Source organism: Hyperoodon ampullatus, assembly GCF_949752795.1.
Source record: "Hyperoodon ampullatus genome assembly, chromosome: 7".
NCBI classification, from domain to species: Eukaryota; Metazoa; Chordata; class Mammalia; order Artiodactyla; family Ziphiidae; genus Hyperoodon; species Hyperoodon ampullatus.
Window position 1 is genome coordinate 110,182,345 of NC_136920.1, and position 13,739 is coordinate 110,196,083.

The 13,739-nt window shown below is 35.6% G+C and overlaps 1 protein-coding gene across 1 annotated transcript; it reads left to right on the top strand.

Annotated features, from left to right (window-relative positions):
- Positions 1 to 235: 235 nt before the first annotated feature.
- On the top strand, positions 236 to 10,439 carry MMP13 (matrix metallopeptidase 13; the record flags this gene model as incomplete). The annotated part of the gene is made up of 10 exons (XM_079708713.1): positions 236 to 355; positions 444 to 685; positions 1,368 to 1,516; positions 1,678 to 1,803; positions 3,752 to 3,913; positions 5,346 to 5,463; positions 6,464 to 6,597; positions 7,559 to 7,718; positions 9,567 to 9,670; positions 10,339 to 10,439. 10 exons carry the CDS (start codon positions 236 to 238, stop codon positions 10,437 to 10,439), a joined length of 1,416 nt encoding a protein of 471 aa, XP_079564839.1.
- Between the last annotated feature and the right edge of the window lie 3,300 nt (positions 10,440 to 13,739).

A 13,739-nucleotide genomic window follows, 5' to 3' on the forward strand; every position in this document is an offset into this window, starting at 1 on the left:
AGATGGTTTTTGAGACCCTGCTGAAATGAGAGAAGGCCTCATTTTATATTTCCCTCAAATTCTACCAGAAACCACACTTCTTGGGAGGAAAAAAAGTCCTCATGTAAGCATGTTTACCTTTAACTGACTAGGAAGTTGAAACTTGTCCATAAATGATGACTCACCATCATAGGCCTATAAAAGTAAAGGTACTTGTCTGTGGAAAAGCAGCAGCCTCCAGGCACAACCATTCAAGATGCACCCAGGCGTCCTGTCTGCCTTCCTCTTCTTGAGTTGGACTCATTGTTGGTCCCTGCCTCTTCCCAATGATGAAGATTCTGACGATTTGTCCGAGGAAGACTTCCAGTTTGCAGAGGTAGAGTATTTTGCTAATCCCAATGGTGTGGTACATCTCATAAATGTCCTTTTCTTTTAAAAGAGGATCATTTTGGTCTCTTTCCTAGAACTACCTGAAATCATACTACTATCCTCTGAATCCTGCTGGAATCCTGAAGAAGACGGCAGCAAGCTCTGTGGTTGACAGGCTTAGAGAAATGCAGTCTTTTTTCGGCTTAGAGGTGACTGGCAGACTTGATGATAACACCTTAGACATCATGAAAAAACCAAGATGTGGGGTCCCTGATGTGGGTGAATATAATGTTTTCCCTCGAACTCTCAAATGGTCCAAAATGAACTTAACCTACAGGTAAATCATAGACTATCTTTCTTTAATATTTGTTATATTTTGTAGAATCAGATGTCTAATTTTCAGCACAAGGCTACAGGTGACAGAACACGTGTGGTCCCATTGTTTTACATAGGCCTTAGATATTAAACTGGAAGTTAAGTAGGTCCAGGAATAACTTTAATACTATTGATGAGAATATCTCATAGCATCTATTATTTTTACATTAACCCAGCATTATTTCTCACTGCAAATCTCAATTTATTTCTTTCAGTTATGAAACCAAAATAGAAGTAAAAGTAGTTTCAAGGAAATTTGCAGATGCAGTAATCAGGCATATTTATTATAACAGTGCTAAAAATGGAGAGTTTCATTCTCTATGAACTTTACAGAACTATTTCATTTGTTTAGGCTACAGTGATACAGAACTTTTAGCATGCAGTATAAGTTTTATTAGACATCTAAATACTTTAAGATGTCAAATGGTCAAATATTTGGAGATACTCAAATATCTGATTGAATTCTTCATTTTATAGTCTTTGTATGGCATCATAATTAATAAGTTCTTGGAAACAATGGACCTGTAGTAGAACTTTTAGAGAAGCCATTGCATTTTGAGTAGAAAAGCAGTATTCCAAGAAAATATATTCTAAAATAGCTTTCACCTTCCGAAAATTTGATTGAAACTTTCTCTGTTGAATAGAATTGTGAATTATACCCCTGATTTGACTCATTCTGAAGTTGAAAAGGCATTCAAAAAAGCCTTCAAAGTTTGGTCTGATGTGACACCTCTGAATTTTACTAGAATTCACAATGGCACTGCAGATATCATGATCTCTTTCGGAACTAAAGGTAATGATGCAGAATTTTTATATTCTGCTCCTTAATTGGCTCCATTCTTTTATTCCTTCTTTCAATTAATCATTAATTTTTACAGAATTCAACAAAAATTCACTAAGCACCTGTGCTAGGCTTCGTATAATTAGAGTCTTAACTCTTGTTTTTGTGTATAGAGCATGGTGACTTCTACCCATTTGATGGACCATCCGGTCTATTGGCTCACGCTTTTCCTCCTGGACCAAATTATGGAGGAGATGCCCATTTTGATGATGATGAAACCTGGACAAGTAGTTCCAAAGGTAGTATTTCTTATAAAGATATAATTCATGATTATCAGATTAGATTTGATCATTAACCCATTAATAAGAAGTTTAAGCACACTGTAAATTATATTTGGTATTTGATTCTATTTTCCAAAAAAGTTTAACAAGTATGATAATCTTCCACTTATTAGTCTCTACAAGTGACATTTCTATAAGCCAATATGAAACATTAAAAATGGGCAAAATCTACTAAGTCTAGTGGCTCGAGGGATACTAGCTAACTTTGAAACAGGATCAGAATGCTTTCTGTCAACCAAGGTGTTGTTATTGTGAATTACCTTTGACATGTTGAAGAAGTACAGTTTATTACAAATATAAATCTAAAAACTATTAGGTTTAAATATGTAAATGAGTTGGATGTGAGTTGGAATAGTTTTTTCCCTTGTAGAAATATTAATGGCACAAGTCCAGTCAAATTTCTGTTCTCTGTTATATGTTACTTGTTTTAGACTTGTCTATATCACTGATTTTACAAATACCACTCTAACAAATCAATATAGTGCCTTACTTGAGAAAGCATGAGACAAAACAGATTAAATTATATTCACAAGAGCAAAATGAAACTCACTGTTGAGTGAATTCAGTCAGTAGTTGAGTCTTCAAGGCTCAAAAGGATTGGGAATGTTAATTTAGACAGAAAAGCAGGATTAGCACAACTAGGACTTAATTTTGGAGCTATATGGACTCTTAGTTGTGACAATTAAAGGGTAGTCTTCAAAAACAGCTACTTTTTATTATTCATTTAAATAAAAAGAATTATTTTTCCAAGAAGTAAAACTGGGCCTTGAATAGTCAATGTCTCAATGTGTACGTCTCCAATCTGTCTTTGGAAGGAAAGGTGAGAATTTATATATTTAAGGTCTGAACATTTCACAGGTAGGAATGATTTTAGGAAGAAAGAACAACACCTAGTATTGTTAAGACATAGTCACAGTAAGCTTCAGTTTTTGGCTCCTGCATAAATTCTAGGTTTGAAATATTTAAGTGAAATGAATGAAAACATCCATAAGTCAGGATTAATTTTTCAGCTGAAGGCCAGGAATGGTACCCACTGTTAGTTATTTCAGTGAAGAATTACTTGTCATTCAGATTATCATGAACTTTGATCACTTTTATGGTCTGCACAATTCACTAAGTTTGTTATATATTTTCTTCATGCATAGGCTATGAGAGCAAAGGGTATTCAAGGTCAAATTGAAAACTGGCTCCAGCTTTCATGTGTTCTTTTTCTTTTGATATTTTATTATTTTTTTCCAATTTAAATTACCAATACTAGGAAGCTCAATAGTTGGTGGAAAGAGTGACTAGAGAAAATAGTGTAAATACAGTGACATAGTAGTCTTCGAGAATAGAGGAAAGTTGGCCAATCATGTCCAGAGTTTCTGTTTCTTTAAATTCTAGAGTCTAGAGATATTCTGGAAAGGATCATTTGGTTGGAATTTGCTCCCAAGTAGATTCTCGGAGATCCTATTTAAAGAATCCTCTATGCTTGGTCATTATACCTTTGGATGTTGCCTCCTGTTTAGATGATGTTCTAGGCAGTACCGTAGATATGTATCATCCTATATTTTTTCTCATGAGTTTCCAGTTAAAGTCATAACTGTCTACTTTCCTCACCTGACATGAGAAAACAAAGAGCAAATCAGGATTACTAGTGTCTTCACAATAAATCTTTTTTGATTACTAATCAATGTGTTGGTACTCTGTGTAGGCACCTATAATCAAAGAGAGCACCAAATTATTTATAATGATTAAATCAATATTTTAAATCTTCCTTTAAGACACTGAATATTAACTTTAAAAAGTGAGTTAAATAGCCAAGAAAGAGAAATGGTGACATACCAGATAGATGAGGAAAATAATATTTATTCTGTGAATTGGTCATTGGAGGAATTTTTTTCTCAGTTTCTTTGTTTTCTTACAGGCTACAACTTGTTTCTTGTTGCTGCCCATGAGTTTGGCCATTCCTTAGGTCTTGAACACTCCAAGGACCCAGGGGCACTCATGTTTCCCATATATACCTACACTGGCAAAAGCCACTTTATGCTTCCTGATGATGATGTACAAGGGATCCAGTCTCTCTATGGTAACTATTAATTTATCAGTTTAACAGCAGAAGAGATATATACATTTATTTTCTAAATTATTAGTGAATTTACCATTACCAATATTGCTGTCCTGGTTTTGTTATTAAAACCTGGGGAAGCACGCTCATTTTTTCTTTCCAAATCAAACTACTTGCTCAAGTAGAAAATATTCCATTCTCCAAAGTTTTGCAGAATGTAACTCTTCATGTTTGTATTTTATACATTGAAAGGTACATTTGATACCCTCACAATACCTCTGACATCAGAAAGAAATATTTTATTCACCATTTAACTAATGAAGAAACTAAGCCTGTAGAGTTTAAATAGTGTATCGATAGCAGCACAACTGGGTGAAACACAGCTGGATAGTAACACAGCTTTTGGGATAGCTTTCACCCAGCTTATACAGGGAGAAAGTGAGATTTTAACCAGCTTTTACAAAATCTGGGTATTCTTTCAACTACTCCTGCTTGCCACAGTAGAAACGATTCAAGTGGCCTGTGTTAGTTTTTAACCAACATCTACAGTGACCATTTGTAAGAATCTGTTCCTTTTTTTCTCTTCCAAATTTTCAATAATATTTACAAAATAATTAAACTTCAACTCAAACAAGCAAAAGTACCTACCATAAATAGAAGTAAAACCACAGTACACAGTCATCAGTGTAAACACTCTAGAACACAGAGCTCAGAAAACTAGCTCAGGCCACCCCAACCTATTATTTTTCCTTCTGGATTTAAATCTACTACAGCAGCCAGTGTAGGCATAGGCAAGGATTTTGCAAGTTTTACTATTTCTAAAATATCTTGACTGAGGAACTTCATGATAGAACTAATGGGTCCTATTTAGAGAAAAATAAGTTTAGAATTATTTTATCTACTGCACCTCTTCTGCACTCATGTGAGCTGGTGGAACAGCTCCCAACATGTGGCCAGTCATACCAGAATGGCTGAAGACCTAGTTTTCACCGAGATGCAGCTGTGATGTGGTCAACTGGTAAAGCGACATGAGCTGATGTTGACAGCTGATAAAGTAGGCGAGAGAAAGAGCCCAAATGAGGGCTCCCACAGAGACAACATGCCGCCAGAAATGGCTTTGAGAAGAATGTGTTTCTCAAGAGAAGTCCATCAATAGGTTGTGCAAAGCATGCGGAAAGTTTCCTCAAAGTCTTTTCTCCCCCGCTACCCCATTTCTATTACCAACCTCAAGAAAGCTAAATTTGTAGCTGAGATGATTCTCAAGGGTCTTGAAAGATGAAAACAGAAGGAGAAGTCCCGTAGGCAAGAACTTGGTAACCATGGAGGAAGGAAGTAGGATTACAGGTTCTTTGGAGCATTATGTAGGGGTGGCAGGACTTACTGCCCTTTCTGCTCTCCACTGGCAGAATCAGGTCATCCTCAGTAACTTCCTTCACTCATTTCATGACTGCAGGTCCAGGAGATGAAGACCCCAACCCTAAACATCCCAAAACGCCAGACAAATGTGATCCTTCCTTATCCCTTGATGCCATTACCAGTCTCCGAGGAGAAACAATGATCTTTAAAGACAGGTACTCTTCATATTATTTTATAAATCCTGCATGTAACAAACATTTGTGAAGCCATGTCTTCCAATTGCGGAAACATGTGGTCAAACTTCCAAAGAAATGTGAAGTTAGTGAAAATAATAGAACTTTGGGTAGTTTATTTACATATATGAGAGGAAGTAAATAACTGATGGATAAATGTTTTACTTTTCAATGGATAATCTTGGCATTGTGTAGCTTCCTTTTACATCTTTGGTTGTAGTTTTTCTTATAAAGACATATTTACAAAGTAAATATAGAAATACAATTTATTTATTTTAAAATGCAGTTATTGAAATCAATTACCATCTTAGTAAGTTGTTACTCATAATTCCACATGAATTCCTTTTGATATGGAAAAACTTTGTTTCTGGTAACATATGTTGGAATTTAAGAGAGGAAGCACTGTACAAACTAAATCTATAGGTGATGAAAAATGAAATACTAATTTTTAATTTTGATATTGTTTTAATATCCTTATTTGTTCATTTGTTCATCTATTCAATGAATTAATTGTTCCCTCATCTGTGATCCTATAGTATTCCTACCTCCTCTACTATAGCTCTAATTTCATTGTGCTCCAGTATTTTCTCATATATCAGTTTCCCCAGGCCATGAGATCTTGGGAGCATAGTTTGTGTCACTTATGTTTTCTTTCCAGAGCCCAACAGAGTGCCTGGCACATTTGCTTGCCACTTACAAGATATACAAAATTGAACAAATCATGGTTCCAGCCCACTAATGACTTGGAGCCTTCACAAAGGCTCTGTGAGATTTTAGACTTCAATAATTTAGGACAGAGTTAAGATAGCAACAGCTTGTTTAACTGGCACTTAAGGGAAGTGGAAATCTTTCACCTTCATGGGTGCTAGGGAATGGTTGTGTCTAACTTACCTGTATTGATGTGGAGACAGCTGGCTATCAGGATAGACATATTGCACTTGAAAAAATGATGGCAAACTCTGCATTTTTGCTTTTGTGTTAGATTCTTCTGGCGTCTGCATCCTCAGCAAGTTGACGCAGAGCTGTTTTTAACAAAATCCTTTTGGCCAGAACTTCCCAACCGTATTGATGCTGCATATGAGCACCCTTCCCATGACCTTATCTACATCTTTAGAGGTAATCTTTCCACCAGTGAGACCTCCCACATGTCCAGAGCAGACAGTGATGAACTTGATGCTACCAGAGACTTAATAAAATGATCGTTGTCAAAAATACACCTAAATTAAGAATCAAGTATAACAAAATGGGAACCAGAAAGCACCTGAAACCTTTCTACCAAGTGTCCCCAAATTTGACAAGTAAAATGTCTACATTATTACTTATATCCACTCTTTATTTCACACCAATCATCTCAGTTTTTTCTCCTATTTCCTCTTAAAAATTATTTACTAAGCAAATGTTATAACAATGTACATTTTTAAAAATTGAAAAAAATTATCCATAATTCCCTCTTCTGAAAAGTCGACTTATTTTATTTTATCACTTTATTTTCTAGTCTTTCACCATATGAAATATGTATTTTAAATATTTATATTCATAATGTATATACATTTTAATATTCTACTTGTTCCCTTGACATAAGTTCCTAAATTGCTATTCAGCTTCGTGATCATAATTTATAATGGCTACATAGCATTTTACTGACATTGTTTCTATTGTTTGACTATTATAATTAATGCTATAATGAAGTCACTTTTTAGAGAAGAAAATAATTTTCTACTAGTATAAAATTTGAGTTTTCAAGTTTATTTCCTATCCCTACTGTGCTGCTTATTCACAGAGGAATCTTAATGTATTTTCCACCCAGGTCCAAACAATATTCAGAGGTAACAAATTGTCAAACTAATCATGATATTTGGTTGGCTATACTTACAGTTAAGAAACTGGCATCTTAAATCCTTTTTTTTGTTTGTTTGAAGAATGTGCATATTTCTGTGTTTCATAAACATGGTGACCACAAACACTGACTAATTTATTTCTAAATGTGTAAAATGAGTCTCTCTTTGTTAAATATCTATATATGTGAGTTTTAATAGATTCCCTTGAATAATAAAACAATTTTTTTTACTTATTCTAGGCAGAAAATTTTGGGCTCTTAATGGTTATGATATTCTGGAAGGTTATCCCAGAAAAATATCCGACCTGGGATTTCCAAAAGAGGTTAAAAGGATAAGTGCAGCCGTTCACTTTGAGGATACAGGGAAGACGCTCTTCTTCTCAGGAAACCAAGTCTGGAGGTATGAGAGCCATATTTACTGACCCATCATCTTGTGTCATAGAGGCAAAGTGAGTCTCGAAAATCTCTTGCTACTTAAAATTATCTCATGCAGTATTGTAAATGTCATACCAGTTATTCATTTCTCTTCCATGCCAGCTCCAGCAGGTAGCTCTTAACACCGGTATTTAAAAGTCTCAAGCCCTCTTGAAAATACACATAAAATTCTTGCCCTTTCTGGGCCACTCTTCTCTTTCTAAGGCATTTGTTGTACTACAACCATGGCAAAACTCTCTCTCTTATTTTGACATCTTAATTCCTTGTAATCTTTCTCCTGGATTCTCTTTCTTGTCATCCTCTCCTAATTTACATGGAACTCCATCTTCTGTGACCAGAGAGGACATAAGAATAGGTACAGGAAAAGACTGAGCAAGAGAAGGCCACAATTTCTAGTCTGTTGATTCATTGGAGAGGTTGGCCAGGAAGCTGCTAGGCTTGTAGTTTGTGAAGCCAGCTCCTTTTGAAGAACAAGTAGAACAGGAATATCGAAAACACGTGTAGAGCTCAAGACAGCATTGACATTGGCAATATTTATGAGCCCAAATCCACGTCTATATTCAGGGATGATTATCTCATAGGTACACAATAGTTGAAATTTTTTAAATGGTAACTTTACTCCCTTTATACACACACACACACACACACACACACACACACATATATATATACACTCATTATATATATATGTACATATATATATACACTCAAGCATGCATGTGCACACACACACACACACTCTTACATATCATCTTTACCTTTTGGCTTCTTTATTTCTGATAATGACACTTACAACTTTAAATATTACTGCCAGGTTCTACCTGCATTAGTATTCCAGTCCCTTTACCCTATATGAGGTCTATGGCTCAGTCAAGTTGGATTGCTTACCATATCTCAAATGCACTGTGCTTTTATCTCCCCATAACCTCCCCTTATACAATTTTCTTTGCTAGAGGTCTTTCCCTACATCTTTCTCTTTTGAAATTCTATCCATTGTTTAAAGTTAACTTGAAAGTCTTTCTTGATCACCCCATTCAAAGTTATCTCCCTTCTCATGTAACTCCCATGACATCTCATGTTTACTCTCTCATGATGTTTAGCCCCTATTGCATAGTGTTGCAGTTTTGTGTGTATATGTCTTAGCTTTCTTGATAGTGCAGTGGTTCGTACTTTTTATCTATTGAAACATACCTCAAAAATATAAAAAACTTTCATCAGTAACAGTAAGAATATTACATCACAGGAGGCTGTTCTCTTAGGTTAATTTCAGAGTGTGTTTGGTTGGCTAGGGTGTGAGTTTGCACAGGGGAAGAGGAGTATGGAATATAAAGTTATGAGAGGGGAAAGCTGTGCTCCCCTTCCTAGTTTTTTTTCCACTGTATGCCTCTATAACTTTTTAGTGCAGAAATTGAACCTTAAATAGTTTGGCATCCGTTACTGCACTTAGCAAGTTGTCTTACACATAGTGGGAGCTCAACAGATAATTGTTCAATGCATAAACATATATTTATTTCACTCTAAGAACACTTTCCTAATAATATACTTTTATAAGAGCTATACAAATTTTGAAATGGAAATGAGCTTATAACTGTCTTTACAAAGATGGTCTTTAGGCAAGTCAAAATACCTCACCAGGTATCCACTATATACTCAGTATTATAATTCCTAATTTTAAAAAGCTACTGGTTGTTTCAAATGGACTTAAAAATTTGAAACTTTTGTCAATTTTGAAAGCTGCCATTATATCCATTGTATTATTTCTAAAGCAATTTACCCACGACCTACTCAAGATTTTCTTTTTCTTGTTAAATAGCTATGATGAAACTAACCATATGATGCATAAAGACTACCCCAGACTAATAGAAGAGGTCTTCCCAGGAATTGGTGATAAAGTAGATGCTGTCTTCGAGAAAAATGGTAACTAGTTCCACTGCACTGACCTTAATGGAGGGCTTCTGTAACCCCTTGAAATAATTTCCTTATAAAGGAATTTTACACAGAACTTAGATGTGTTGATAAATGTCTGGCAGTTAAGGGATTACTCATTCTTGTGTGACTACTTACACAGACAAGAAACAAAAACTAATATGCTTAGAATAAATGAGAATTTTACTTAATGACTGCTAATTCTATGAATAAAAGATGCCAAATCTTAAACACTACCTTAAATTTAAAGATATTAAGATGCAAAAAGTATAGTTCAAATCAGGGGTGGAGTGGGGAGTAATTTATATATGAAGACCAATAATCATAGCTATATAATGATTTTTTGCTTGAATTATGGAAAGAGATGTTATCTCTAACTTACAAGAAATAACCAATATCAATAATTCAAGCATCAAAACTGGAGCTCCTGCCAATACAGCAATTAATTCGAGGTGACAGTTTAAGAGAGCTGGAGACATTTATACCTTTCCCCCTCTTTAAATTATAAACAATATATTAAAACATTAGTGGTATTTATAAAGATAAACACTGGAATGTTAAAAAAAAAAGTGAATCTAACAGATTGGGTTTTTAAAGGTAGCTAGAGTAAAACATTATTTTCAAACTCTGAAATTTTCTTTTTGGTCTTTTTCTTATAGGTTATATCTATTTTTTCAATGGGCCCATACAGTTTGAATACAGCATCTGGAGTAACCGTATTGTTCGTGTCATGCCAACAAATTCCCTATTGTGGTGTTAAATGTTTTAAAAATATTTTTATTTAAATCCTGGAGGCCATTTGGGATAATTCTTCCAGACGTTTTTTGGGGGGTCATGGGGGAGGGAGAGATATCAGGGGAAAACTTAGTTCTGTGAACAAGCTTCAGTAAGTTATCTTTGAATATTTAGTATCTATACAGCTATGCGTGGGGCTGGAACCACAATGAATTTTAAAGTCATGAAATTCATTATCTCTAAGGATCACCTAATTCTTGTGTGCTATACAGAAGCAGTAGTTGACAATATTCAACATCAAAAATGGGATATATGATCTGTCAAAGAGAGTTAGCTTAATATATTTATAAGGAAACTTTGCAAAGACATAAAAGTAAATCACATTTATATAATTAATGAATCATCTTTACCAAATAGTCTAAAGTCGTATGAAAATGAAATTTTGGGGAGCATATGACAGCCATACACAAACAACAATAAACCAAAGGAAAATGTTTGTAATAAATATATTGTAGACAACTTTCCAAAGAAATAACTTGGGTTTTTCACTAAAAATATTTGGTTGTATGTGCCCCTTTTCATTCAGAAATATCAGAGTCACTAAAGATATGAGACAAAGACTAATGGTGAAGACAGAAGATGTGGCCTTTGTATTGTGTTTAATTTTCACTATTGACAATGACTCAAGGACTACTCTCAAAGAAGACAAATATTTCTTTTCATATTTATAGAAGACAAAGAGAGATGATCTCTCTTCGTATTAAAATATTTCAGGTCTTTCAAAAATATCAAAGTATGGGGCTTCCCTGGTGGCACAGTTGTTGGGAGTCCGCCTGCCGATGCAGGGGACGCGGGTTCGTGCCCCGGTCCGGGAGGATACCGCATGCCGCAGAGCAGCTGGGCCCATGAGCCATGGCCGCTGAGCCTGCGCGTCCGGAGCCCTTGCTCTGCAACGGGAGAGGTCACAGCGGTGAGAAGCCCGCGTACCGAAAAAAAAAAAAAAAAGTATATTAAAATTGTTAACAAAATGATCTAAGGCCACAGAATCACTTTTTCATAAATCATCTGATTATTTAAGGCTAAAAGTAGTGTTCTAACCCTATTTTATCTAAACAATTGTTTTAATTGTCCAGTTTACCTTGGATATATAAGCTATTTTTGAAATAAATAGACTAAAATATATCATAAATTGGAAGTATATATGTTAGAACAGAGATATCCAAAATAAAAGAAACATTCTACTGGATTATGGTCCTCTTGAAAAATGAAACTATGCCTTTTTTCTTCTTTTTTTTTTTTTTTCCTTTAATTCCTCAGAACTTTTTACAGTGCCTGGCACTTGGTCCTTATTGAATATATGAATGGTCATCAAGGGAAGAACCATGGTGTTGAGAGATCATGTTCCTAAAAACTCAGGCAAAGAAAAGAAAGTGTATTATATATGTGAAAAGTATTAGGAAGTGTTTATATTGTTTATAATAAAAAGTTATTTTCAACAGACATTGTCATACGGTATATTTTTGTCTTTTGGTATAATTTTAAGCTTTTCCTCACACAAAGAATGTCCATTTAAATTATTCCTTTTTCTTGCTAATCTTTTTGTTGGGTTGTTTTTTATAAGAACACTAAATTCAAATTTAGTATTAATTGTACCCAGCTTTGTTAACTCAAGTTCTGGTCGAATTTGGTCAGCCTCGTGCTGATGAGCCCCCTTTTCTGAGCCAGCTTCCTTAGATCGAGCCCACAGGTGCCTCAGAATCTTCTCTGCTGAGAGTATTACTTGGTAATGAAGTGGAGAAAACAGTAGATCTAGAGTTAGGAAGACTGAGTCCTAACACTGACTCTGCCATGAACTCGGGCATGTTACTTCAGGCAGCTCATTTAATCTGTTTGGGCTTTACTTTGCTGATGTTTAAAATGAAAGGAATAGCAGCTTTAGGGAAATAAGAGGAAGCAGGGAACTCTAATGGGGAAGACAAACACTACCTAGGAAACTCAGGGCCACTGAGCTTAAATATTAGGTCTTTTGTGTTTTCTTAAACAGTGTTCATCCTCAAACATTTAATAAGTATCTGTTCTATGTCAGGCACCTAAGACATTGAGATAAACTAGAAAAACTTGATGTCTACCCCTGAAGAGCCTCTATCCTACTATGATAACAAAGTGATTAAAATTGAGTAAATAAAGTGCTTTTCCAGGGGAGAAATGACCACCTGTTATGGGTGCAGAGAAGACTGCTCTTACCTTCCTCCCAGTGCACCCCCAAATTCAGTCTATGCACTTTTCATCTTCCTTGACAATTTAATAGGATTCCTGATTTCTAAGTTTTGCTATTGGTGTAGAACATCATCCATCCATCCATCCATCCATCCATCCAATAAATATATAAGGTACAATAAGTATTAATTTCTGTCCTGTGTCAGGAACTTCAGTAGATGCTGGGAGTACAGTGAAAAGCAAAACCTCATTACTTTCTTGGAGCTCGCAGTGTAGTTGGGGAGACAGACGTTAATCAGATAAGTATAAATTACAACTGTGATAAATGCTACAAGGTAAGGAAACTTGCTCTGAGATCCTCTCATAAGAGGGATTTTACCTACTGTATATACTGGGGGGAGGGACACAGGAGAGTCTTTCAAGAAGGGCAACACAAAGGAAGAGATAGATACCCAAGCTGACATAAAATATGAGTACAACAAAGGCAGTGAAGGGAATCAGGGAAAGGGTTCCAGGCCCATGCCTTCAGACCAGAATGGATCTGTTGGAGCTCAGTAGAGAGTTACAGAGAGGTTTTTTTCGCCTGCACCGCACAGCTTGCGTGATCTCATTTCCCCGACCAGGGATTGAACCAGACCTCAGCAGTGAAAGCTCAGAATCCTAACCACTAGGCTACCAGGGAACTCCCTTACAGATAGTTTTATGATGATGTTGGCAGAGTATGGATAAGTAAACCGTACCAGGAAACCCCCTAAATCCAACCGTGTTCCTCCTATCCTTCATTATGCCAAATATAAATCAAAGAATCCTTCTATGATCAGCAAGAAAAAAAAAGTATTGATTTTTAATGACTGTTAGCACAAAATAACTGTCTAGTCTAAAAATAAGCATAGATCATTGTAGGGGTTGGCATGTGAATATCTACTTCTTGGTAATTGAGTCAGTTGATGGAAATATTAACTTTTTTGAGTATATGGGTGTCTACATTATTCTGAAACAAGGTGGGGACCTGTTTCCATCAGAGCACTGGGGAGGCCCTTCCCCAGTGAAGGCCTTGGTCCTGCCTGGAGCCCAGTGGGTCAGTGCATGGTACTGGTGTGGTAAAAGG